This window comes from Dysidea avara, chromosome 8 (genome assembly GCF_963678975.1).
Source record: "Dysidea avara chromosome 8, odDysAvar1.4, whole genome shotgun sequence".
NCBI lineage: Eukaryota > Metazoa > Porifera > Demospongiae > Dictyoceratida > Dysideidae > Dysidea > Dysidea avara.
This window is the reverse complement of record NC_089279.1, coordinates 15,049,853-15,076,709: the sequence shown is the minus strand read 5'-3', so window position 1 is coordinate 15,076,709 and position 26,857 is coordinate 15,049,853. Positions and strand designations below refer to the sequence as shown.

The following is a 26,857-nucleotide window of genomic DNA, read 5'->3' as shown; positions in this document are numbered from 1 at the left end:
GCCTGTAATTTATTTTCTCTATACTTGCTGTACAAATCAATTTTTCTGTTGTTGCTACTTTGTAGGGCTGTAACTCCTAAAGCTATTGGCATATGAGGCTGAAATTTTACCAGAGGGTACACTTGGCTAGGTAGATTATGAATATTTACTAAACAGAAATTTGAAAAATGTGCGATTGTGTCGGGTTTTCGCAGATCCGGTCACATATATATATATATATATATATGTACCACTTTCACACCTCAGATCAAAGGAAAGCCAGTGCATATATATCACATATTGCACTGACTCAAAATGTTAACGAGATATACGCACTGCATATATCTCGTTAAGACAGTGCGTATTGAACCTCAAACCTTTAGTGGTTTGAAAGAAATCGAGCAAAAACCAGGAAGATACAATGAAAAAACCAACAGTGTGTAACAATTACGCAATAGAGATTAGCTAATAAAAAACGACTATTTGCCACGCCTACCAGATACACTGCTAAGGCGAATGCTTTGAAAATTGCTGTATAGAAGAAGTAATCATCTTAGAAAGGCTCTTCAATGGTGTAGAAGAATCAGACGTAAAGCAACGGAGTTATAACACGAAATCCAACTTGGTGCAGCAAGTGCAAGATCGAGATACTCTAATAGAGCAGTCATCCTAATAGAGCAGTCACCCTGAAGAGAATTCAAGAGATCAGCTAGAAACAAGTAACCTGTATAGAGATCAGCTAGAAACAAGTCACCCTGTAGAGAGATCAGCTACAAACAAATCACTCTGTAGAAAGATCAGCTAGAAGGAGTCACCTTGTAGAGAGTTCAGTTACAAAGAAATCATCATGTAGAGAGTTCAGTTACAAACTAGTGACCTTGTAGAGACATCAGCTAAAAGAAATTACCTTGTAGAGAGTTCCGCTACAAAGAAACCATCATGTAGAGTTCAGCTGCAAACAAATCACCTGTAGAGAGTTCAGCTGCAAACAAATCTCCCTGTAGAGAGATCAGCTAGAAGAAGTTTCCTTATAGAGAGTTCAGCTACAAACAAATCACCCTGTAGAGAGATCAGCTAGAAGAAGTCACCTTGCAGAGAGTTCAGTTACAAAGAAACCATCATGTAGAAAGTTCAGCTATAAACTAGTGACCTTGTAGAGACATCAGCTAAAAGAAGTTACCTTATAGAGAGTTCAGCTACAGAGAAACTATCATGTAGAGAGTTCAGCTGCAAACAAATCACATGTAGAGAGTTCAGCTACAAGCAAATCTCCCTGTAGAGAGATCAGCTAGAAGAAATTACCTTGTAGAGAGTTCAGCTACAAAGAAACCATCATGTAGAGACAGCTGCAAACAAATCACCTGTAGAGAGTTCAGTTACAAACAAATCTCCCTGTAGAGAGATCAGCTAGAAGAAGTTTCCTTGTAGAGAGTTCAGCTACAAACAAATTACCCTGTAGAAAGATCAGCTAGAAGGAGTCACCTTGTAGAGAGTTCAGTTACAAAGAAATCATCATGTAGAGAGTTCAGTTACAAACTAGTGACCTTGTAGAGACATCAGCTAAAAGAAATTACCTTGTAGAGAGTTCAGCTACAATGAAACCATCATGTAGAGAGTTCAGCTGCAAACAAATCACCTGTAGAGAGTTCAGCTACAAACAATTCTCCCTGTAGAGAGATCAGCTAGAAAAAGTTTCCTTGTAGAGAATTCATCTACAAACAAATCACCCTCTAGAAAGATGAGCTAGAAGACGTCACCTTGTAGAGAGTTCAGTTACAAAGAAACCATCATGTAGAGAGTTCAGCTGCAAACAAATCTCCCTGTAGAAAGATCAGCTAGAAGAAGTCACCTTGTAGAGAGTTCAGCTACAAAGAACCATCATGTAGAGAGTTCAGCTACAAAGAAACCATTCTGTAAAGAGCTCAGCTGCAAACAAATCAACTGCACAGAATTCAGCTACAAACAAATCACCCTGTAGGGAGATCAGCTAGAAGAAGTTACCTTGTAGATCGTTCGGCTACAAACAAATCACCTGTGGAGAGTTAAGCTACAAACAAATCTCCCTGTAGAGAGATCAGCTATAAGAAGTTACCTTGTGGAGAGTTCAGCTACAAAGAAACCATCATGTAGAGAGTTCAGCTGCAAAGAAATCACCTGTAGAGAGTTCAGCTACAAACAAATCACCCTGTAGAGAGATTAGCTAGAAGAAATTACCTTGTAGAGAGTTCAGTTACAAAGAAACCACCATGTAGAGAGTTCAGCTACAAAGAAACCATTCTGTAAAGAGCTCAGCTGCAAACAAATCACCTGCACAGAATTCAGCTACAAACAAATCACCCTGTAGAGAGATCAGCTAGAAGAAGTTACCTTAAGCTTGTAGATCGTTCAGCTACAAACAAATCACCCTGTAGAGAGATCAGCTAGAAGAAGTTACCTTGTAGATTGTTCAGCTACTAACAATTCACCCTGTAGAGAGGGCAGCAAGAAGAAGTCATCTTGTAGAGTGTTCAGTTACAAAGAAACCACCATGGAGAGTTATGTAATAAATATATCTATTATATATATAATTTGTACATTTACTGATAAAATCAGAAATATTTAAAGTACATCTGCTTCATCTTTTCTTCTTCCTGTGGTAAAGAAACAAGACAGGTTAGAAAAGTCCCAATAGGCCGGCTTTGTTGTATACAAATACAAAAAGAGATGAAATCTAATCCAAAACAGCCAAGTTGTAAAAAAACAGTGCGGCCCTCAGAAAGGCTATGGTGAAAAAAGATGTGAAATCCAAGGTGGCGGCCAAGAAATTGCTGTGATGGTAGGTTAATGGTAAAAATTTTAATAACAACAATTCAGGTGAATTTGGTGCCAAGACCAAGCGGTACAAAATTCACCTGAATTGTCGTTATTAAAATTTTTACCATTAACCTACCATCACAGCCATTTCTTGGCCGCCACCTTGGATTTCACATCTTTTTCACCATAGCATTTCTGAGGGCCGCACTGTTTTTTTACAGCTTGGCTGTTTTGGATTAGATTAGTTATACCATGGGCACTCGTGCTTTGCCTGTATATACGCACTTGCCTTCGGGCCTACGCCCCTCAGGCTTGTGCATATATATCAGACAAAGCACTCTTGCCCATGGTATCAAGACACACGGTAGTGTGTCGTGTGGCCCAAGAAGCCGGCGCGCAACACCCGTGAGTATATTGACAGGAAGAAAGAAAATGCAATTTTCGCACCTCTGTAGCTCTGTGCTGCCTTGATGAAACAAGACGATTTTTACTGTGGACACTCCCTCCAACTTCAGTACTCCACATTCCAAATTTGAGCAAAATCGCTTCTGGAGTTCCCGAGATATGCAACTTCAAAAATTGGCTTAGTTTCTTCATTTTTTTCTTCTTATTTTTCTTCCTCTTTTCCCACACTTACAAAAACTGCTATAAAACGCGAACGCCATATCCGATTGCCTTGAAATTTGGCACACAGAAGTGGAATATAAAGTCGCATCTCGGTACCACCTTTGGCTGGAATACAATAAACAGGCAAAGAGTTATGAGCGATTATTCACGAAAAATAACACCAATATATTGCCACGCCTACAGTGTAAACCGCGTATGGGAAGAAGCTGAACATTGGTGGGTGAATAGGTTAACTATTGAACCTCAAACCTTTTGTGGTTTGAAAGAAATCGAGCTAAAAACCAAGAAGATACAACGAAAAAACCAACAGTGTGTAACAATTATGCAATCGAGATTAACTAATAAAAAACGACTACTTGCCACGCCTACCAGATAAACCGCTTGGGGTAATGCTTTGAAAATCGCTGTACAGATGGAGTAATCATCTTAGAAAGGCTATTCGATGGTGTAGAAGAATCATACTTGAAGCCACGGAGTTATAACAAGAAATCCAACTTGGTGCAGCAAGTGCAAGATCGAGATACTCTAATAGAGCAGTCATCCTAATAGAGCAGTTACCCTGAAGAGAATTCAAGAGATCAGTTAGAAACAAGTAACCTGTATAGAGATCAGCTACAAACAAATCACCCTGCAGAGAGTTCAGCTACAAACATTTCACCCTGTAGAGAGATCAGCTAGAAGAAGTTACTTTGTAGGGAGTTCAACTACGGAAAGGGATAGTTCAGCTAGAAGAAATCACCTTGTAGCAAACAAATTGCCCTGTAGAGAAATCAGCTAGAAGAAGTTACCTTGTAGAGAGTTCAGCTACAAAGAAACCATCATGTAGAGAATTCAGCTGCAAATAAAATCACTTGTAGAGAGTTCAGTTATAATCAAACCTCCCTGTAGAGAGATCAGCTACAAGAAGTTTCCTTGTAGAGAGTTCAGCTGCAAACAAATCTCCCTGTAGAAAGATCAGCTAGAAGAAGTCACCTTGTAGAGAGTTCAGCTACAAAGAACCATCATGTAGAGAGTTCAGCTACAAAGAAACCATTCTGTAAAGAGCTCAGCTGCAAACAAATCAACTGCACAGAATTCAGCTACAAACAAATCACCCTGTAGGGAGATCAGCTAGAAGAAGTTACCTTGTAGATCGTTCGGCTACAAACAAATCACCTGTGGAGAGTTAAGCTACAAACAAATCTCCCTGTAGAGAGATCAGCTATAAGAAGTTACCTTGTGGAGAGTTCAGCTACAAAGAAACCATCATGTAGAGAGTTCAGCTGCAAAGAAATCACCTGTAGAGAGTTCAGCTACAAACAAATCACCCTGTAGAGAGATTAGCTAGAAGAAATTACCTTGTAGAGAGTTCAGTTACAAAGAAACCACCATGTAGAGAGTTCAGCTACAAAGAAACCATTCTGTAAAGAGCTCAGCTGCAAACAAATCACCTGCACAGAATTCAGCTACAAACAAATCACCCTGTAGAGAGATCAGCTAGAAGAAGTTACCTTAAGCTTGTAGATCGTTCAGCTACAAACAAATCACCCTGTAGAGAGATCAGCTAGAAGAAGTTACCTTGTAGATTGTTCAGCTACTAACAATTCACCCTGTAGAGAGGGCAGCAAGAAGAAGTCATCTTGTAGAGTGTTCAGTTACAAAGAAACCACCATGGAGAGTTATGTAATAAATATATCTATTATATATATAATTTGTACATTTACTGATAAAATCAGAAATATTTAAAGTACATCTGCTTCATCTTTTCTTCTTCCTGTGGTAAAGAAACAAGACAGGTTAGAAAAGTCCCAATAGGCCGGCTTTGTTGTATACAAATACAAAAAGAGATGAAATCTAATCCAAAACAGCCAAGTTGTAAAAAAACAGTGCGGCCCTCAGAAAGGCTATGGTGAAAAAAGATGTGAAATCCAAGGTGGCGGCCAAGAAATTGCTGTGATGGTAGGTTAATGGTAAAAATTTTAATAACAACAATTCAGGTGAATTTGGTGCCAAGACCAAGCGGTACAAAATTCACCTGAATTGTCGTTATTAAAATTTTTACCATTAACCTACCATCACAGCCATTTCTTGGCCGCCACCTTGGATTTCACATCTTTTTCACCATAGCATTTCTGAGGGCCGCACTGTTTTTTTACAGCTTGGCTGTTTTGGATTAGATTAGTTATACCATGGGCACTCGTGCTTTGCCTGTATATACGCACTTGCCTTCGGGCCTACGCCCCTCAGGCTTGTGCATATATATCAGACAAAGCACTCTTGCCCATGGTATCAAGACACACGGTAGTGTGTCGTGCGGCCCAAGAAGCCGGCGCGCAACACCCGTGAGTATATTGACAGGAAGAAAGAAAACGCAATTTTCGCACCTCTGTAGCTCTGTGCTGCCTTGATGAAACAAGACGATTTTTACTGTGGACACTCCCTCCAACTTCAGTACTCCACATTCCAAATTTGAGCAAAATCGCTTCTGGAGTTCCCGAGATATGCAACTTCAAAAATTGGCTTAGTTTCTTCATTTTTTTCTTCTTATTTTTCTTCCTCTTTTCCCACACTTACAAAAACTGCTATAAAACGCGAACGCCATATCCGATTGCCTTGAAATTTGGCACACAGAAGTGGAATATAAAGTCGCATCTCGGTACCACCTTTGGCTGGAATACAATAAACAGGCAAAGAGTTATGAGCGATTATTCACGAAAAATAACACCAATATATTGCCACGCCTACAGTGTAAACCGCGTATGGGAAGAAGCTGAACATTGGTGGGTGAATAGGTTAACTATTGAACCTCAAACCTTTTGTGGTTTGAAAGAAATCGAGCTAAAAACCAAGAAGATACAACGAAAAAACCAACAGTGTGTAACAATTATGCAATCGAGATTAACTAATAAAAAACGACTACTTGCCACGCCTACCAGATAAACCGCTTGGGGTAATGCTTTGAAAATCGCTGTACAGATGGAGTAATCATCTTAGAAAGGCTATTCGATGGTGTAGAAGAATCATACTTGAAGCCACGGAGTTATAACAAGAAATCCAACTTGGTGCAGCAAGTGCAAGATCGAGATACTCTAATAGAGCAGTCATCGTAATAGAGCAGTTACCCTGAAGAGAATTCAAGAGATCAGTTAGAAACAAGTAACCTGTATAGAGATCAGCTACAAACAAATCACCCTGCAGAGAGTTCAGCTACAAACATTTCACCCTGTAGAGAGATCAGCTAGAAGAAGTTACTTTGTAGGGAGTTCAACTACGGAAAGGGATAGTTCAGCTAGAAGAAATCACCTTGTAGCAAACAAATTGCCCTGTAGAGAGATCAGCTAGAAGAAGTTACCTTGTAGAGAGTTCAGCTACAAAGAAACCATCATGTAGAGAATTCAGCTGCAAATAAAATCACTTGTAGAGAGTTCAGTTATAATCAAACCTCCCTGTAGAGAGATCAGCTACAAGAAGTTTCCTTGTAGAGAGTTCAGCTACAAACAAATCACCCTGTAGAAAGATCAGCTAGAAGAAATCACCTTGTAGAGAGTTCAGCTACAAACAAATAGCCCTGTAGAGAGATCAGCTACAAACAAATCTCCCTGTAGAGAGATTAGCTAGAAGAAGTTACCTTGTATAGAGTTCAGCTACAAAGAAACCATCATGTAGAGAGTTCAGCTGGAAACAAATCTCCCTGTAGAGAGATCAGCTAGAAGAAGTCACCTTGTAGGGAGTTCATTTGCAAAGAATCCACCATGTAGAGAGTTCAGCTACAAACTAGTGACCTTGTAGAGACATCAGCTGGAAGAAGTTTCCTTGTAGAGAGTTCAGCTACAAACAATTCACCCTGTTCAGAGACTAGTTAGAAGAAGTTTTCTTGTAGAGAGTTCAGTTACAAACAAATCACCCTGTAGAAAGATCAGCTAGAAGAAGTCACCTTGTAGATAGTTCAGTTACAAAGAAATCACCATGTAGAGAATTCAGCTACAAACTAGTGACCCTGTAGATACATCAGTTAGAAGAAGTTACCTTGTAGAGAGTTCAGCTACAAAGAAACCATTCTGTAAAGTGCTCAGCTGCAAACAAATCACCTATACAGAATTCAGCTAAAAACAAATCACCCTGTAGGGAGATCAGCTAGAAGAAGTTATCGTGTAGATAGTTCAGCCACAAACAAATCATCCTGTAGAGAGATCAGCTAGAAGAAGTTACCTTGTAGATAGTTCAGCTACAAACAATTCACCCTGTACAGAGCTCAGTTAGAAGAGGTTTCCTTGTAGAGAGTCCAGCTACAAACAAATCACCCTGTAGAGAGATCAGTTAGAAGAAGTTACCTTGTAGATCGTTCAGCTACAAACAATTCACCCTGTAGAGAGATCAGCTAGAAGAAGTTACCTTGTAGAGTGTTCAGTTACAAAGAAATCACCATGGAGAGTTCTGTAATAAATATATGTATTACATATATAAAATGTACATTTACTGATAAAATCAGAAATATTTAAAGTATTCAACATTTGTTTCATCTTTTTCTTCTTCCTGTGGTAAAGAAAAAAAGATAGGTTAAAAAACTCCAAAGCCGGCCTATTGGGGTATACAAATACAAAAAGAAGTGAAATCTAATCCAAAACAGCCAAGCTGTAAAAAAAGAGTGCGGCCCCCAAAAAGGCTATGGTGAAAAAAGATGTGTGAAATCCAAGGTGGCGGCCAAGGAATGGCTGTGATGGTAGGTTAATGGTTAAAATTTTAATAATGACAATTCAGGTGAATTTGTGCCAAGACCAAGCGGCACCAAAATTCACCTGAATTATTGTTATTAAAATTTTTATCATTAACCTACCATCACAGCCATTTCTTAGCCGCCACCTTGGATTTCACATCTTTTTTTCATCATAGCCTTTTTGGGCCGCACTCTTTTTTTACAGCTTGGCTGTTTTTGATTAGATAACTATTGCATATATATATATATACCAATTTAGCGTGAGTGTTCAAAGGCGCCGCTCGGTGTTTAACTTGCATATTGCCCGGGAAATATCATGGGAAAGCGGTTTGCCAATGACTTTGATACCCAGCCAGTTCAAAGAATCGAGGTGCTTTGACCTGTTTTATTGAGCGACATAGAGCTTTGTATTGTTGGACTCGTTTTTGTAGTAGTTGCTAAGCTTAGTACATAGGCTAAGATAGACTAGTTGGTTGTTACAAAAGGTTAATGAAGGTATAAAATAATAGTTTGAGTGATTGTGGATGCGTATTTGTACCCACTGCATATCAGCCTTTGAACAGACCACGAAACAGCAAAGCTACTACTGCTACTTTGAAATAGGTTAGTAACTACAGTCCTAAATACTTAATTTAATATAATAACTTACTTACTGTCCTAACAGCGAAGTTAGTTGGCTTAACTTAGTACAAAATGATAACAATATAAACTCCATCCCACAATTGCAAGTTTTCTAACATTGCATGTTGAAATATAGTAACGTATTAATGACGTTTTAATGTATGGACAACGTTTTGATGGCTATTAGCCCACGCTATTAAAACCACGATCGATCTTCAGATGCTACTGTATAAAACAAACAGGATGAGTTCTCGTTAGTTCTTTCACCTATTAGGTGAGTATGCCCCAAGTAATATATATCACTTATATCATGGCTGCTTGGGATTTTGCTGACATATACACCCGCAGCTCTTTGTGTGTATATATCAGCAAAATCCCTTGCAGCCATGGTATAACTATTACATGTACCACTTTCACACCTCAGATCAAAGGAAAGCCAGTGCATATATATATCACATATCGCACTGGCTCAAAATGTTAACGAAACATACACACTGCTACCAGTGCGTATATCTCGTTAAGGCAGTGCATATAGGCATTGCGTATATCTCGTGTGTATATCTCTTTACACACTGCCTTAACGAGATATATGTACTGCCACCAGTGCATATATCTCGTTGACTTGAGACATTGCATACCTAATAGGTGTGCACACTATATCCAGAAATCATCAGATTTCTTTGATGTTTTACTGTTATCCTCTTCTCTTATATAGAGAATCAAGCAAGCTGTGATTGTGGGATTGAATTCTGCCAAACAACCTGTGATTGTGGGATTCAATTTTAATACATTAGCAGTAGTTTGTTTTTTACTTTTAATGTAGCAATTAAAGTAACATAATTAACACTAGTCTCTTAAAATTGCTATATTAGCAATAATAAAATCAAACTACTGTTTGATGTATTAAAATTGAATCCCACAATCACAGTTTATTTGACAAAATTTAATCCCACAATCACAGCTTACTTGGTTCCCTATATAAGAGAAGGGTATAACAACTAAAGATTTTGCCAATTAGGTGAGTCTACATGCGAAAGTAGAACATATTAGTTATACCATGGGCAAGAGTGCGTATATACAGCCATAACTATTACATATATGTACTAGATAAAGCACTGCCGCGAGTGCTATACGGGAAATATAGCACGAAAAGAGTGGGCGAGAGACCACTCTTTGAGTGCTATATTTTGCGTATAGCACGAGCGAAAGGCAGTGCTTTATCTGGTATAGAGAACTGTCAACTTGAGGTACACACAAGACACACGAAACAATTAGAAACTCACGGAGGGGTGTTATCATCGGAGAATAAGCATTGCGCCTGTGTTTCGCCTGCGTTGCACTGTGCTACGCCTTCATTAGTCGTTTTGTGAGTCTAGTCCGTCTTCTCAATACGTAAAGTTTTTGATTGTGGTGTATTAATAAGCATATTTCCGTGATATTCCTAGGACACGTCCGTTTATGTGAGCAAAACATACTAAGAACGTTCACCGTTGCTGACCACAAGAAACCATCATCAAAATCTTCAAGTGTGTCTATAAATAAAATCCAGTGGTTTTCATCTTACTGGTTGGGTTGACTGGTCAGCCAGCACAGTCAGGCTATCAGCCTACACTGGCTTGGTTGATCGGTTGTACTGACCAAAATGAGTGATTACTCACTCAAAGTAGGCTATCAGCCTACAAAATAGACCTAGCAGTTCTATAACTACCTGATAAAGAACTGTGATCTACTAAAAGTGTTCTATAACTGCCCAAAGTGTTCTATAACTGCCCAATATAGAACACTTGTGCCTTTATGGCGAATATAGAACACTTTTTTGCTTTGATACTCCCACGCAAAGTTCTTTATATATATATATATATATATCATGACCTACCTATGGCCTCTATTGTAAAGAGTTTAGGACAGAGATGCTTCTCTGCTCTAAACTCTTTCATTACCCAAGCATCAATAAACCAAAAGTACTTCCTACTTTGGCCCCGCTGGAATTACATAACCTTGCCTAGGCCATATACCATGGCAGATGAGGCCCCCTAGTACTTACCAAGCCCCCTCCTCAATCAATGGATTGCTGGAGGTGAAGAATGAAGATCCAAGGAACAGACCACGTAAGTAGGTGAGTGGTAGCGTAACTAAAAATTAATGGCAGATTTTGCAAAGTGTGCAGAATGAAGAAGAAAATGAAGACATTAAAATGAACGTTTGGTTGTTCGTATCTTGGAAATGGCTGGAGAAATTTTCTTCAAATTTAATATGTAGACACCCTACCTGGCGGGCTCTTTGTAGCAAATTTGCTTTCAATTGGATAGGAGATCATGGAGCTACATATGTATGAAAATAATGTTTTCTTTCTTCCTGTCAATATACTCATGGGGTGGCACGCTGGCTTCTTGGGCCACATGACACACTACCGTGTGCCTTGATTATTTCGTTCAATGCCAAAGTAAAGGTTTTCCCACCAAGCCATGCTGTAATCTCTTGTTTCACTAGCTTTTATTGCTTGGATCCCTACTATATTTTAAAATTACTATACTAGCTTGTTTAGTTTTTTTTGTTATAGTATACAGCCATACATGTATAACTGTTCTATTAAGGCAATTACTGTATTAGAGTATTTCAAGTCAGTCTTATGCCTACCGAGGTGCATATCACTATTCCTTGTTGTCACCACACCATCATTATAAACACATCTAGAACAATAAGGGGTGAGCAGTGTTTTTGATAAGGCTATATAGCGCGCCATTGGTGCTAGCCATCCTCCACTGGCTCACTTATAAACAGAACTTAGCGCCAGGCTGGTGCAGTGTAAAATTTATTAGCGCCAATGGAGCAAGTACAATTAGCAAAGCACCACTGGCACTTATCATTTTCCTTAGTTTTGATAAGGTAATGTCTTTAAAGCATGAATAACATTACTTATATCAACAAGTAGCCAAGTGGTTCCTTAGAGCTTACTCCATTAGTCATCGCTATGGTTTCTAATTTTGGTATTCGTTCGTTAATGACCACAGATACACGAGTGCAGATACATTATCCAATTAACATTTTAAAGTTTCAGTCACATGTTTACAGATGTCGTCTATGAAGAAACAGCAATTGCTTAGTCCATTTGTCAGGGCCAAGCCACCATCCAGTGGAGTACTAGAAGACACTGAGACTTTACCTTCTTCATCTTCATCGAACACAAGTGAAGAAATGGTGACAAACCTCCATCACGACATTAGCATGTGAAAGCTTTTACCACGTTGGAAATATCTATTCCCATGGATTTAAGTTGAAGATGGTGAATGCAACGAAGAGATCATAGAAAAACTATACTGTCGTGAGTGTAGAGCAGCAGAACTGAAAAATGATTTTGCACTTGGCAAGGTTCATCCAGCTAAAGGCTGGAAAAAAGAGTACCTCAGATGTCACACTGATTTGAGTGACCATTCACAGATTTCTCTGTAGGTTACTGTTGTTGCTAAAACCATGTTTAAAGTACCTAAAACATCTGCTTCTGAAAGAGAAACATTGGGACTGTTAATTAACATCCATTTCTTGGCTACAAATGGACTTTCAATGAATAAAGGAGCCCCACTTCTTCTCTTGTAGATTTCATATTTTGTTTCATGACAAAGAGCCAGTGATAATTGAAGATGATTTGGAAGAGTATCATCCCCATCTACAACAGCCAGCACTTGGTTGTCTAAGACCCATAGGAGCACCTATAGCACTTGGGAATTTGTGCATGCTCTCCAGAGAGTGAAGATGCTGCTAAATTACAAAAGGCAAGGTATTTTTCTTTACTGTTAGATAAATCCAATGACATTTCGTGTGCTAAAAATCTTATGGTTTATTGTCAATTTTTGGATAGAGAAAACAATTAAAAAGAACTGAAATATGAAATTGTTGGCTTTGAAAGGATGTGATGCGGATTCAATTTTCAAATCAGTGGCAGAATATTTTCATGAAACTGATGTTTCATTGGATAAAATGATCGTGTTTACTAGTGATGGAGCATCAGGGATGCTTGGGTGCAGTAATGGTGTTCAGGCCAAGTTGAAATCTGTCATACCACATTTAATGAAATTTCACTGTGTTGCTCATCAAGAAGCGTTATCAGTTAGCCAGGCCTACCAGTCTGTCGAATATTTTGTTCAAATAGAAAGCATGCTCCGTGCAATTTACAGTGGAACCTCAGTTATCCAAAACCCTTGGGACCAGAGGTAGTCCATAAGTCTGAAGAGTCCATATCTCTGAAACTGTGTATAAATAACCTTAAAATAGCGTGAAGAAAATTTTTGAAAATATCAGTATTTTAAACTACCCTACTAGAACAGTCACTACTCTAATAGAGCATTCATTTCCATGGTTCGGTTAACCAAGAATCCGGATAAGTGGGGTCCGGATAACTGAGGTTCCACTGTACTCATATTTTTTGCACTCAAGCGTGCGAACTGAGCGATTAAAGCTTGTGTTTAGTGTGCTCAATAAAAAGTTTTATAGGATACAGAAGTTGTTTGATATCCGCTGGCTGAATCGACTCCAAGCTGTAAGGGCTGTTCTGCATTCTTATGAAGTACTAGTTACATATTTTGAGGATCAGTCTAATAAAGATATCACTGCTGATGGAATTGTAAAGAGACTAAAAATGTTGGTTTGTTGTCTCATTACATTTCTTGTGTGATATCCTTAGTACCCTTGGCCAAGTAAACAAAACATTCCAAATACCTACTTACAACCTGTGTGATGCACACAGAAAAGTTACTGAAGTTATTAAAGCCCTAAACAACAGGTATTTACAAAGATATACGATGGAGTCCTTACACTACAGAGTGGATTGAAGGAATTGCACATAACACAATACAGGTTGAAGAAACAGAATTACAAAGGCAGATGGAGGAAAAGAAGAGGCTTTCAGGCTATAGTCAACAATTTAACAGCTCACTTTCCAAGTAGTGATATTATTCAAGCAGCAAGAATATTTGATCCAGCTGCAGTTCCTGGTTCCGATACAGATTGTGCAGCACATGGAGAAGGTGATCTACTGTTACTGACTAGTAGCTTATCTTCATACAATGTTTCAGAGTATCCCACTCCAGTGAGCACAAATTGTGATCCACAAATGATGAATACTGACTAGTCTATATACAAGGTATTCTCTGAGGGAGTTCATGCTGAAACTAGCTACTGATGAGACACTTATAATGCACTACCCTTCTCTTTCTAAACTAGCAGAAATTGTGTTGATATATCCTTCTAGTACTTCTGAAGTATAAAGAGGCTTTTCTTACCAAAATGCTATGAAGACAAAATTCCGTAATTGGTTGAGTGTGTGTCACCTCGACCAGCTACTTAGATTAAGACTTAATGCATCCAAGCCTGCAGAATTTCCTTTTCACAAAGCGTACACAAATGGGTTAAAGCTAAGCACCATCATTACGTTATTATACCTCTGCCTGAAAAGCAAAATATAGACTTAGATGATTCAGACTCATCAGACTCAGAGTAATGTTTTTTTTCATTATCAAAACTGTAGTATACTCTGTATTGTAGTGTGACCTAGGAAAATGGGCTATTTGTTGGGTAATTGGAAAAGGCGGATACAGTCGGATGCGGACACAGACACGGACATTTTCAAAAAGCATTTTTACATTTATGTAACAGTTATTTTTCGTACTTAACACTGTTTTTACAGCAGTTTTCACTTCCAGACCCAGGCGTTGATCTTGTCATAGCGCTTATCCATATATAAGCGCATGTGCGAAGGATAGACTAGCACTCTAAAGACCATATAGTGTTGTATACGTTCTGTAGAAATCTAATTCAGAGTCACAGAGATTAATCTAGCACGTGCTAACCTAACCTCATAGGCCAGGTCCTTGAAACCCTCAACACTTAGTATAAGCGCCTGCATCTTATACTAAAAGGTGTAAGATTGTGGATTTGGCCTGCTAAGCTAAGTTGCATGGGGCATACAAGCTAATCTATATAACTGTGTATTAAAACTTCAGAGCATGTGTACAACACTATATGGTGTTTGGCATGCTGTGGAGTGGTCTAGTCCTTCACACGTGCGCTTATAAATGGATAAGCGCTATGACAAGATCAACTCCTGGGTCTGAAAGCGAAGACTGCTGTAAAAACAGCGTTAGGTATGAAAAATAACTGTTATATAAATGTAAAAGTGCTTTTTGAAAATGTCCGTGTCCGCGTCCGACTGTATCCGCCTTTTCCAACTACCCCTATTTGTCAAGAATTTGTTTATTGTAAACCCTGGTGGATGCTTTTCACATTGGCACTGTTTAATATGATTATGGAATAATGTGCTCCTTGAGTCCTTGACATGACTTGATGCTACCTACAATGATGCACACATACATAATTTGAGTGAATGCTCTTCACAACATAACATGTACACTATAAGAAAAAATTCCCTAACAAAAAAATCCCTAACAATAGATTTCCGTCTGCTCATGGTGCAAGAGCAAACAAATCTGGCTCAACAGCATGTTGGGTTGGGCCAATTTGGTAGCTTTATCAAAAACCCTGGGGGTGAGGTCATCATGTTCAAGTAAACAGAGGTGTGGTTCAGTGTTCAATCATTATTATAAACCAAGATCATTAATGGACGTGGTCTCAAGCCTATCATGAAGTTAGACTATTTACCTGGTAGACGTCAGCGTAAGTGCTTTAAATATTAATGTGGCATCTAAGTATGCTGCTCAATGAAAGTGTTGATATGGATAGCTAATCCTCTATATGATTTTGTTGCATGACGAAGGACAAAGACCATCATGTTTAAAGATAAAAGAAAAGACAAGGCACAGAAGGCATACACTCATCAGAACTCCAAAAGACACATGCCACTGGTGAGTTTATTATTGGGATATAAAATGGTGGTTGTGTGCTGCTTTGTTTGGCTTCCAGCCTTGCAATGTGATCAAGCAGGGCTGGCGCAGGCTAGCAAACCAAACTTCAAATTTTGGCAATTTTTGCAACAACAAAAAATGTATCCAGCACCTGTAGAGCATTTTCTTGCTTTTAATTGATGTTAGATGGACTAATTTTATTCTGCAAAGATGTTTTCATCATGTAAGATGTCTCTAGGTTGATTTTTAAAAGCAGCATTTTAGGCAGCTTGCATCATTTTATGGGTAATCACTACTTAAACAGTGCGGTAATACTGCTTTATTGTGATCCCTACTATAAGTGCCACAGTATTAATGATATGTTGCCATGTTGAATTCACTGAGCTATGTACATATTACATTAAATTTGTAGAATTGTATTTGTTTATCTAGTACTTTTGTTTTCCAAGCTTATTTTACATCATCATTCTCGAGAAGCACAAGTTCTGGAATCTTGTACGAGATTGGATTACATTGAGACAGCAAATTCAGTTTTACATGAAATGCCTTGGGTGGTAGTGAAGGAGTACAAGGTACAGTCATGATTGTTGCACTAATAACCATTATATACTCCACAGGCGAATGGTCCAAACCTTAGTTTGGATAATGCTAAGATCACCTGTGATAAATATGTCAACAAAAGGAATGCTGACTTTCTTCTTGAGCTAGTGTATGGATGTGCTGGTAATAAAATTTCTGTTGATAAATACCTATAATTATAGCGAGCATGAACATGTTACTCTATTTGTAAAAATTCAGGTCTGAGAAGTTCTTTAAAATTAGCATGTGTTCCACAATCAGCTGAATGGGAAAATTCTTCTGCTCTTGAGCTTAAACCAAATCCCTTTGTTTCTTCCACTTCTTGAGAAGCTGGCCACTAATGCTCGACAAACCCTTAAAGCATGCTGTATCCTGGTATCATTTAGTCCTTTGCCCACTGCTAAATTCAAATTATGTCCCAGCAGAAGTTATCAACTTTTTCGAGCTAAACACTATATAGCCATGCTCACTGACTCCTTCCGTGTGTCCATGACCTATAAATAAACCCGTATTCCACAGATCGCGAACCACCCTACACATCGACATTTTTCTTAGTTTTCTTCGCCATTGCACTATTGGCACAGTTCCATATATTAAAGAAGCCGTATAACAACAAAATTACAGGATTCTGTTTTGTGAGCTTTGTTCAGTTGTGGTGGCTGAAGCAGTATTCAAGGACGTAACAGTGCTTCATACACTCAGCATGAAGCCATATTGCTTACACAATAGTTTTAATTTTAATTAACAAGACTAACTGACTCCACCCAACTTGAGGCTTTGTGTGGAAAGGAAATAGTTTATAGAAATTACATTCATAACAATGAATAATCTCTGGTGTCAGTGCTATTACTTCGTTATGTCTCTGTGAGAGGGTGCTTGTATGATTGCTTGTATAGCAAATCACAATTGTGCCCTTACAGGAAGAAGTATACTCACCATGCAGAGATGCTATGCGCGATCTTCTGAGTATACTTCTTCCTGTAAGGGCACAATTGTGATTTGCTATACAAGCAATCATACAAGCACCCTCTCACAGAGACATAACGAAGTAATAGCACTGACACCAGAGATTATTCATTGTTATGAATGTAATTTCTATAAACTATTTCCTTTCCACACAAAGCCTCAAGTTGGGTGGAGTCAGTTAGTCTTGTTAATTAAAATTAAAACTATTGTGTAAGCAATATGGCTTCATGCTGCTGAATACCCATAGTGTACAATAAACATTACAGCCACACAGTATCCGACTGTATGTGTGTGCATGCAGATTAGCTAATCTACAGGCTAACTCTATATGTATAATGATGAGCTACCCTTTGTCTAGCTACCTAGCCCATAACAAACCATATCTTGACTCGATGTCCTGTTGCTCTTGTTCAAGGCAGGTGTACCTGTAGACATGATTCAGTCCTACAAGTTCTCATTCATGGACTCCAACAGCACTTACCTCACAGTTTTAAACTCTATGCTGACCTTCCAGGATATCTTGCTAGTGTCTGCCCTCCCAGCACTATTCCAACCAATCTTTCCTCCACCCTTAGCAGACCTGACCTGGTTTTAGTTTCTGATAATTCTATCTGTTTGTTTGAACTAACTATTCCCACCAATATCCAGCAACATCTTTTGGCTGCTAGAGCTAGGAAGGAAGACCGGTATCAAGACACACGGTAGTGTGTCGTGCGGCCCAAGAAGCCGGCGCGTAACACCCGTGAGTATATTGACAGGAAGAAAGAAAACGCAATATTCGCACCTCCGTAGCTCTGTGCTTCCTTGATGAAACAAGACGATTTTTGCTGTGGACACTCCCTCCACCTTCAGCACTCTACATTCCAAATTTGAGCGAAATCGCTTCAAGCGTTCCCGAGATATGCGACTTCAAAAATTGGCTTAGTTTCTTCGTTTTTTTTTCTTATTATTTTTCTTCCTCTTTTCGCACACTTACAAAAACTGCTATAAAACGTGAACGCCATATCCGATCGCCTTGAAATGTGGCACACAGAAGGGGGGTATAAAGGCGCATCTCTGTACCAACTTTGGCTGGAATACGATGAACAGGCAAAGAGTTATGAGCGATCATTCACGAAAAATAACACCAATATGTTGTCACGCCTACAGGGTAAACCGCGTATGGGAAGAAGCTGAAAATAGGTGGGTGAATAGATTAACTATTGAACCTCAAATCTTTTGTGGTTTGAAAGAAATCGAGCTAAAAACCAGGAAGATACAACGAAAAAACCAACAGTGTGTAACAATTACGCAATCGAGATTAGCTAATAAAAAAACGACTGCTTGCCACGTCTACCAGGTAAACCGCTTGGGGTAATGCTTTGAAAATCGCTGTACAGATGGAGTTATCATCTTAGAAAGGCTCTTCAATGGTGTAGAAGAATTAGACTTAAAGCCACGGAGTTCTAACACGAAATCCAACTTGGTGTAGCAAGTGCGAGATCGAGATACTCTAATAGAGCAGTCATCCTAATAGAGCAGTCATCCTAATAGAGCAGTCACCCTGAAGAGAATTCAAGAGATCAGCTACAAACAAGTCACCCTGTAGAGAGATCAGCCACAAACAATGTACCCTGTAGAGAGATCAGCTAGAAGAAGTTACCTTGTAGGGAATTCATGCAACTATAGAAAGAGATAATTCAGCTAGAAGAACTCACCTTGTAGAGTTCAGCTACAAAGAAACCACAATGTAGAGAGTTCAGCTACAAACAAATCACCCTGTAGAGAGATTAGCTAGAAGAAGTTAACTTGTAGAGAGTTCAGCTACAAAGAAACCATCATGTAAAGAGTTCAGCTGCAAACGAATCACCTGTAGAGAGTTCAGCTACAAAGAAATCTCCCTGTAGAGAGATCAGCTAGGAGAAGTTTCCTTGTAGAGAGTTCAGTTACAAAGAAACCACCATGTAGAGAATTCGTTTACAAACTAGTGACCCTGTAGAGACATCAGCTAGAAGAAGTTACCTTGTAAAGAGTTCAGCTACAAAGAAACCATTCTGTAAAGAGCTCAGCTGCAAAAAAAATCACCTTTACAGAATTCCACTACAAACAAGTCACCCTATGGAAAGATCAGCCAGAAGAAGTTACCTCGTAGAGAATTCAGTTACAAAGAAACCACCATGTAGAGAATTCATTTACAAACTAGTGACCCTGTAGAGACATCAGCTAGAAGAAGTTACCTTGTAAAGAGTTCAGCTACATAGAAACCATTCTGTAAAGAGCTCAGCTGCAAACAAATCATCTGTACAGAATTCAGCTACAAACAAATCACCCTGTAGAGAGATCAGCTAGAAGAAGTTACCTTGTTGATAGTTCAGCTACAAACAAATCACCCTGTAGAGAGATCAGCTAGAAGAAGTTACCTTGTAGAGAGTTCAGCTACAAAGAAACCATCATGTGGAGAGTTCAGCTGCAAACAAATCACCTGTAGAGAATTCAGCTACAAACAAATCTCCCCGTAGAGAGATCAGCTAGGAGAAGTTTCCTTGTAGAGAGTTCAGTTACAAAGAAACCACCATGTAGAGAATTCGTTTACAAACTAGTGACCCTGTAGAGACATCAGCTAGAAGAAGTTACCTTGTAAAGAGTTCAGCTACAAAGAAACCATTCTGTAAAGAGCTCAGCTGCAAAAACAAATCACCTTTACAGAATTCCACTAAAATCAAATCACCCTATAGAAAGATCAGCTAGAAGAAGTTACCTCGTAGAGAGTTCAGTTACAAAGAAACCACCATGTAGAAAATTCATTTACAAACTAGTGACCCTGTTGAGACATCAGCTAGAAGAAATTACCTTGTAAAGAGTTCAGCTACATAGAAACCATTCTGTAAAGAGCTCAGCTGCAAACAAATCACCTGTACAGAATTCAGCTACAAACAAATCACCCTGTAGAGAGATCAGCTAGAAGAAGTTACCTTGTAGAGAGTTCAGCTACAAAGAAACCATCATGTGGAGAGTTCAGCTGCAAACAAATCACCTGTAGAGAGTTCAGCTACAAACCAATCTCCTGTAGAGAGATCAGCTAGAAGAAGTTACCTTGTAGAGAATTCAGCTACAAAGAAACCATCATGTGGAGAGTTCAGCTGCAAACAAATCACCTGTAGAGAGTTCAGCTACAAACCAATCTCCCTGTAGAGAGATCAGCTAGAATAAGTTTCCTTGTAGAGAGTTCAGCCACAAACAAATCACCCTGTAGAAAGATCAGCTAGAAGAAGTTACCTTGTAGAGAGTTCAGTTACAAAGAAACCACCATGTAGAAATTTCAGCTACAAACTAGTGACCTTGTGGAGACATCAGCTAGAAGAAACTACCTTGTAGAGAGCTCAGCTACAAAGAAACTATTCTGTAAAGAGCTCAGCTGCAAACAAATCACCTGTACAGAATTCAGCTACAAACAAATCACCCTGTAGAAAGATCAGCTAGAAGAAGTCACCTTGTAGAGAGTTCAGCTACAAAGAACCCACCATGTAGGGAGTTCAGCTAGAAGAAGTTACCTTGTAGAGAGTTCAGCTGCAAACAAATCTCCCTGTAGAGAGTTTAGTTAGAAGAAGTTACCTTGTAGAGAGTTAAGCTACAAAGAAACCATTCTGTAAAGAGCTCAGCTGCAAACAAATCACCTGTACAGAATTCAGCTACAAACAAATCACCCTGTAAAAAGATCAGCTAGAAGAAGTCACCTTGTAGAGAGTTCAGCTACAAAGAAACCACCATGTAGGGAGTTCAGCTAGAAGAAGTTACCTTGTAGAGCGTTCAGCTACAAAGAAACCATCATGAAGAGAGTTCAGCTGCAAACAAATCTCCCTGTAGAGAGTTTAGTTAGAAGAAGTTACCTTGTAGAGATTTCAGCTACAAAGAAAACATTCTGTAAAGAGCTCAGCTGCAAACAAATCACCTGTACAGAATTCAGCTACAAACAAATCACCCTGTAGAGAGATCAGCTAGAAGAAATTATCTTGTAGATAGTTCAGCTACAAACAAATCACTCTGTAGAGAGATCAGCTAGAAGAAGTTACCTTGTAGAGAGTTCAGCTACAAATTTAAAGAAACCGTCATGTGGAGAGTTCAGCTGCAAACAAATCACCTGTAGAGAGTTCAGCTACAAAGAAACTACCATGTAGGGAGTTCAGCTAGAAGAAGTTACCTTGTAGAGAGTTCAGCTACAAAGAAACCATCATGAAGAGAGTTCAGCTGCAAACAAATCACCCTGTAGAAACATCAGCTACAAACAAATCACCCTGTAGAAAGATCAGCTAGAAGAAGTCACCTTGTAGAGAGTTCAGCTACAAAGAAACCACCATGTAGGGAATTCAGCTAGAAGAAGTTACCTTGTAGAGAGTTCAGCTACAAAGAAACCATCATGAAGAGAGTTCAGCTGCAAACAAATCTCCCTGTAGAGAGTTCAGTTAGAAGAAGTTACCTTGTAGAGAGTTCAGCTACAAAGAAACCATTCTGTAAAGAGCTCAGCTGCAAACAAATCACCTGTATAGAATTCAGCTACAAACAAATCACCCTGTAGAGAGATCAGCTAGAAGAAATTACCTTGTAGAGAGTTCAGCTACAGTAAAAAGAAACCACCATGTAGAGAGTTCAGCTGCAAAGAAATCACCCTGTAGAAAATTCTGCCACAAACAAATTGCCCTGTAGAAAGATCAGTTAGAAGAAGTTATCTTGTAGAGAGTTCAGCTACAAAGAAACCATCATCTAGATAGTTCAGCTGCAAACAAATCACCTGTAGAGAGTTCAGCTACAAACAAATCTCCCTGTAGAGAGATTAGTTAGAAGAAGTTACCTTGTGGAGAGTTCAGCTACAAAGAAACCATCATGTGGAGAGTTCAGCTGCAAACAAATCACCTGTAGAGAGTGTAGCTACAAACAAATCTCCCTGTAGAAAGGTCAGCTAGAAGAAGTTACCTTTTAAGAGTGTTCAGTTACAAAGAAACCACCATGGACAGTTCTATAATAAATATATGAATTATACATATAATTTGTACATTTACTGATAAAATCAGAAATATTTAAGGTACATCTGCTTCATCTTTTCTTCTTTCTGTGGTAAAGAAAAAAAAGATAGGTTAAAAAAGTCCCAAAGCAGGCCTAAAAGAAGTGAAATCTAATCCAAAACAGCCAAGCTGTAAAAAAAGTGTGCGGCCCTCAAAAAGGCTATGGTGAAAAAAGATGTGAAATCCAAGGTGGCGGCCAAGAAATGGCTGTGATGGTAGGTTAATTGTAAAAATTTTAATAGCGACAATTCAGGTGAATTTTTTTGCCAATTGACCAAGCGGCACCAAAATTCACCTGAATTGTTGTTATTGAAATTTTTACCGTTAACCTACCATCACAGCCATTTCTTGGCCGCCACCTTGGATTTCACATCTTTTTTCACCATAGCCTTTTTGAGGGCCGCACACTTTTTTTACAGCTTGTCTGTTTTGGATTAGATAGCTGTTTACAATATGACCTTCAGCTTTCTGGCTTATGAGTCTGTCAATCTCATTTCCATTGAGATTGGTTGTTTAGGCCATTTTATGCCAGACACAATTGCCCAAGTAGCCAATGCTTGTGAAGTGGCAAAGAAGACCATAACATCCCTGTTTGAGCAGGCTGCTCGCACTGCTGTCTCCTGCCCATACAGAATTTTTAATTCTAGAGCCTCCCCGGACTGGGATCTATTGGTTTGTCTAAAATTGCATGCTATAATTATTATTTTTGTATTGTAATTAATATAATAATGTAAGTCTTGCCAGGGCTCCTGTACTGTTTATCCAGTGCTTGGTACCCCTGAGTCTAGACCCCTGTACTTAAGTTGTATTTTGTCTTAACAAAACAAGACATCTCTCTCTGCTGTGTGAAACAATTTATTTGTGGATGCCACATATTGTCTGTGGGAAGCCATATGCATTCACACATGTGTCAACATAGATTTCTTCACTGTGGTATATATACCAAATGGATACAGTACTTGCATGAACGACAAACTCTAGCTGGAGAAACTACATTATATTATCATTTAATACAACCGTGCACCAGTGAGCCAATGTTAAGTCCATGGAAAATCTGCATGTGATTCTTATTGGGTCTTGGCTCAAGTAATAAATGCACAACCACTGACTATTTTAACGTATAATTATATGCTTGTCTGAGTTCCATGTCTTGTGACAGGTAGCTAGCTCAGTATCATACCATCTGGTGTGTATTCATGAACTCTGTATTAGGATGCTAATGTGACAACATGACTATAAGAGACTTGTATCTACAATAATCAAATGTGCGGCCCAAGAAGCCGGCGCGCAACACCGGTGAGTATATTGACAGGAAGAAAGAAAACGCAATTTTCGCACCTCCGTAGCTCTGTGCTGCCTTGACGAAACAAGACGGTTTTGCTGTGGACACTCCCTCAAACTTCAGTTCTCCACATTCCAAATTTTAGCGAAATCGCTTCACGCGTTTCCGAGATATGCGACTTCAAAAATTGGCTTACTTTCTTCATTTTTTTTCTTATTTTTCTTCCTCTTGTTGCACACGTACAAAAACTGCTATAAAACGCGATCGCCATATCCTATTGCCTTGCAATTTGGCACACAAAAGGGGGGTATAAAGGCGCATCTCGGTACCAACTTTGGCTGGAATACGATAAACAGGCAAAGAGTTATGAGCGATTATTCATGAAAAATAACACCAATATGTTGTCACGCCTACAGGGTAAACCGCATATGGGAAGAAGCTGAAAATCGGTGGGTTAATAGGTTAACTATTGAACCGCAAACCTTTTGTGGTTTGAAAGAAATCGAGCTAAAAACCAAGAAGATACAACGAAAAAACCAACAGTGTGTAACAATTACGCAATCGAGATTAGCTAATAAAAAAATGACTGCTTGCCACGCCTACCAGATAAACCGCTTGGGGTAATGCTTTGAAAATCGTTGTACAGATGAAGTAATCATCTTAGAAAGGCTCATCAATGGTGTAGAAGAATCAGACTTAAAGCCACGGAGTTATAGCACGAAATCCAACTTGGTGCAGCAAGTGCGAGATCGAGATACTCTAATAGAGCAGTCATCCTAATAGAGCAGTCACCCTGAAGACAATTCAAGAGATCAGTAAGAAATAAGTAACCTGTATAGAGATCAGCTACAAACAAATCACCCTGCAGAGAGTTCAGCTACAAACAATTCAGTTTATGTGTGCTGTCTAACAATTTGTATTATAAAGAGCAAGTTCAAGAAAATATATTATGTACTTATGTATGATTGAATTATTGTACACTAGTATATTCTATTACAGGTTTTTGCAATTGAATTCGTCGCCTTTGCGATTGAATTCGTCGCCTTTGCGATTGAATTCGTCCCGTTTGCAATTGAATTCGTCGGTTTTGCAATTGAATTCGTCGGTTTTGCAATTGATTTAGTCCCGTTTGCAATTGAATTCGTCGGTTTTGCAATTGAATTCGTCGGTTTTGCAGTTGAATTAGTCGGTTTTGCAATAGAATTCGTCGCGTTTGCATTACAATTCGTCATAAACAAAACGGTTCCAAGAAACCAACCGTTCATTAAGAGATGAATTATTTATGCCATGGAGAGTTACACTTGAGACACTAGAAGGTAATTGAAGCTGGTAGTACGCAAAGTTGATAGCTGTCTGACAAGCTAATTAGCTTGCTCGCGAGTGACCACACCCATCGCGAATGGCGCAGTAGAGTTTGGAATGTTGCTGGAGAGGCTGTCGAGGAAGAATTATTGCCTTATAAAGAGTTGTTTACTACTGTTGTACTTGTAGCAGCTGCTACATCATGTTTTCGTGTTTGCTCCAGCTGCCATTCTTGTTACGGACGAATTTAACTGCAAAAGCGACGAATTCTATTGCAAAACCGACGAATTCAATTGCAAACGGGACGAATTCAATTGCAAAAGTGACGAACTCAATTGCAAACGGGACGAATTCAATTGCAACACCGACGAAATCAATTGCAAACGGGACGAATTCAATTGCAACACCGATGAATTCAATCGCAAAGTCGCCGAATTCAATTGCAAAAACCTGTAATAGTGAAGTAGGGATCTAAGCGATAAAAAGTAGTGAAATAAGAGATGAATGATGGTATTACAGCATTGAAAATCCCTTTAACATGCTGATTGGTGTGGAAGCACCCAGGGGCAGTGTGCACTCGGCATATTCAAGCAGTGCACACCCCCCGGGGTGCAATCACCACTTACCATGTATTTAGTATGTGTGCATACAAAATAGACACAACTATATAATGTTTTCCTAGCTATACACACCACCCTTCCACCACACCTAGCTCTATTGCCTACTTTTTCCTAGTTCTAACCACAATAACATTTTCTACAAAACCATAACGTTTACACAACAACACCAAACAAACAAACACTCATGCACATATCTACCACATAACATTGCACCATTTCCATAAATCAAGACACACGGTAGTGTGTCGTGCGGCCCAAGAAGCCAGCGCGCAACCCCGTGAGTATATTGACAGGAAGAAAGAAAACGCAATTTTCGCACCTCCGTAGCTCTGTGCTGCCTTGATGAAACAAGAAGAATTTTGCTGTGTATATTCCCTCCAACTTCAGTACGCCACATTCCAAATTTGAGCGAAATCGCTTCAGGCATTCCTGAGATATGTGACTTCAAAAATTGGCTTAGTTTCTTCGTTGTTTTTTTCTTCTTATTTTCTTCCTCTTTTCGCACACTTACAAAAACTGCTATAAAACGCGAACGCGTTATCCGATTGCCTTGAAATTTGGCACACAGAAGGGGGGTATAAAGGCGCATTGCGGTACCAACTTTGGCTGGAATACCATAAACAGGCAAAGAGTTATGAGCGATTATGCACGAAAAGTAACACCAATATGTTGTCACGCCTACAGGGTAAACCGCGTATGGGAAGAAGTTAAAAATCGGTGGGTGAATAGGTTAACTATTGAACCTGAAACCTTTTGTGGTTTGAAAGAAATCGAGCTAAAAACCAGGAAGATACAACAACAAAACCAACAGTGTGTAACAATTATGCAACCGAGATTAGCTAATAAAAAACGAATACTTGCCACGCCTAGCAGATAAACCGCTTGGGGTAATGCTTTGAAATTCACTGTACAGATGGAGTAATCATCTTAGAAAGGCTCTTCAATGGTGTAGAAGAATCAGACTTAAAGCCACGGAGTTATAACACGAAATCCAACTTGGTGTAGCAAGTGCGAGATCGAGATACTCTAATAGAGCAGTCATCCTAATAGAGCAGTCACCCTGAACAGAATTCAAGAGATCAGTTAGAAATAAGTAACCTGTATAGAGATCAGCTACAAACAAATCAACCTGTAGAGAGTTCAGCTACAAACAATTCACCCTCTTCAGACATCAGTTAGAAGAAGTTTTCTTGTAGAGAGTTCAGTTACAAACAAATCACCCTGTTGAAAGATCAGCTAGAAGATGTCACCTTGTAGATAGTTCAGTTACAAAGAAACCACCATGTAGAGAATTCAGCTACAAACTAGTGACCCTGTAGATACATCAGCTAGAAGAAGTTACCTTGTAGAGAGTTCAGCTACAAAGAAACCATTCTGTAAAGAGCTCAGCTGCAAACAAATCACCTATACAGAATTCAGCTACAAACAAATCACCCTGTAGAGAGATCAGCTAGAAGAAGTTACCTTGTAGATAGTTCAGCTACTAACAAATCATCCTGTAGAGA

General features: G+C 39.1%; 1 protein-coding gene across 1 annotated transcript in view; it reads left to right on the top strand.

The window, feature by feature from the left end:
- The window catches only part of LOC136264790 (uncharacterized), a 168,539-nt gene that overhangs the window by 114,194 nt on the left and 27,488 nt on the right, over positions 1-26,857 (top strand). The window contains exons 19-20 of the mRNA XM_066059559.1: positions 16,017-16,139; positions 16,185-16,290. Coding sequence (XP_065915631.1) covers positions 16,017-16,139; positions 16,185-16,290 — 229 coding nt within the window. The remainder of the gene's footprint in view (positions 1-16,016; positions 16,140-16,184; positions 16,291-26,857) is intronic.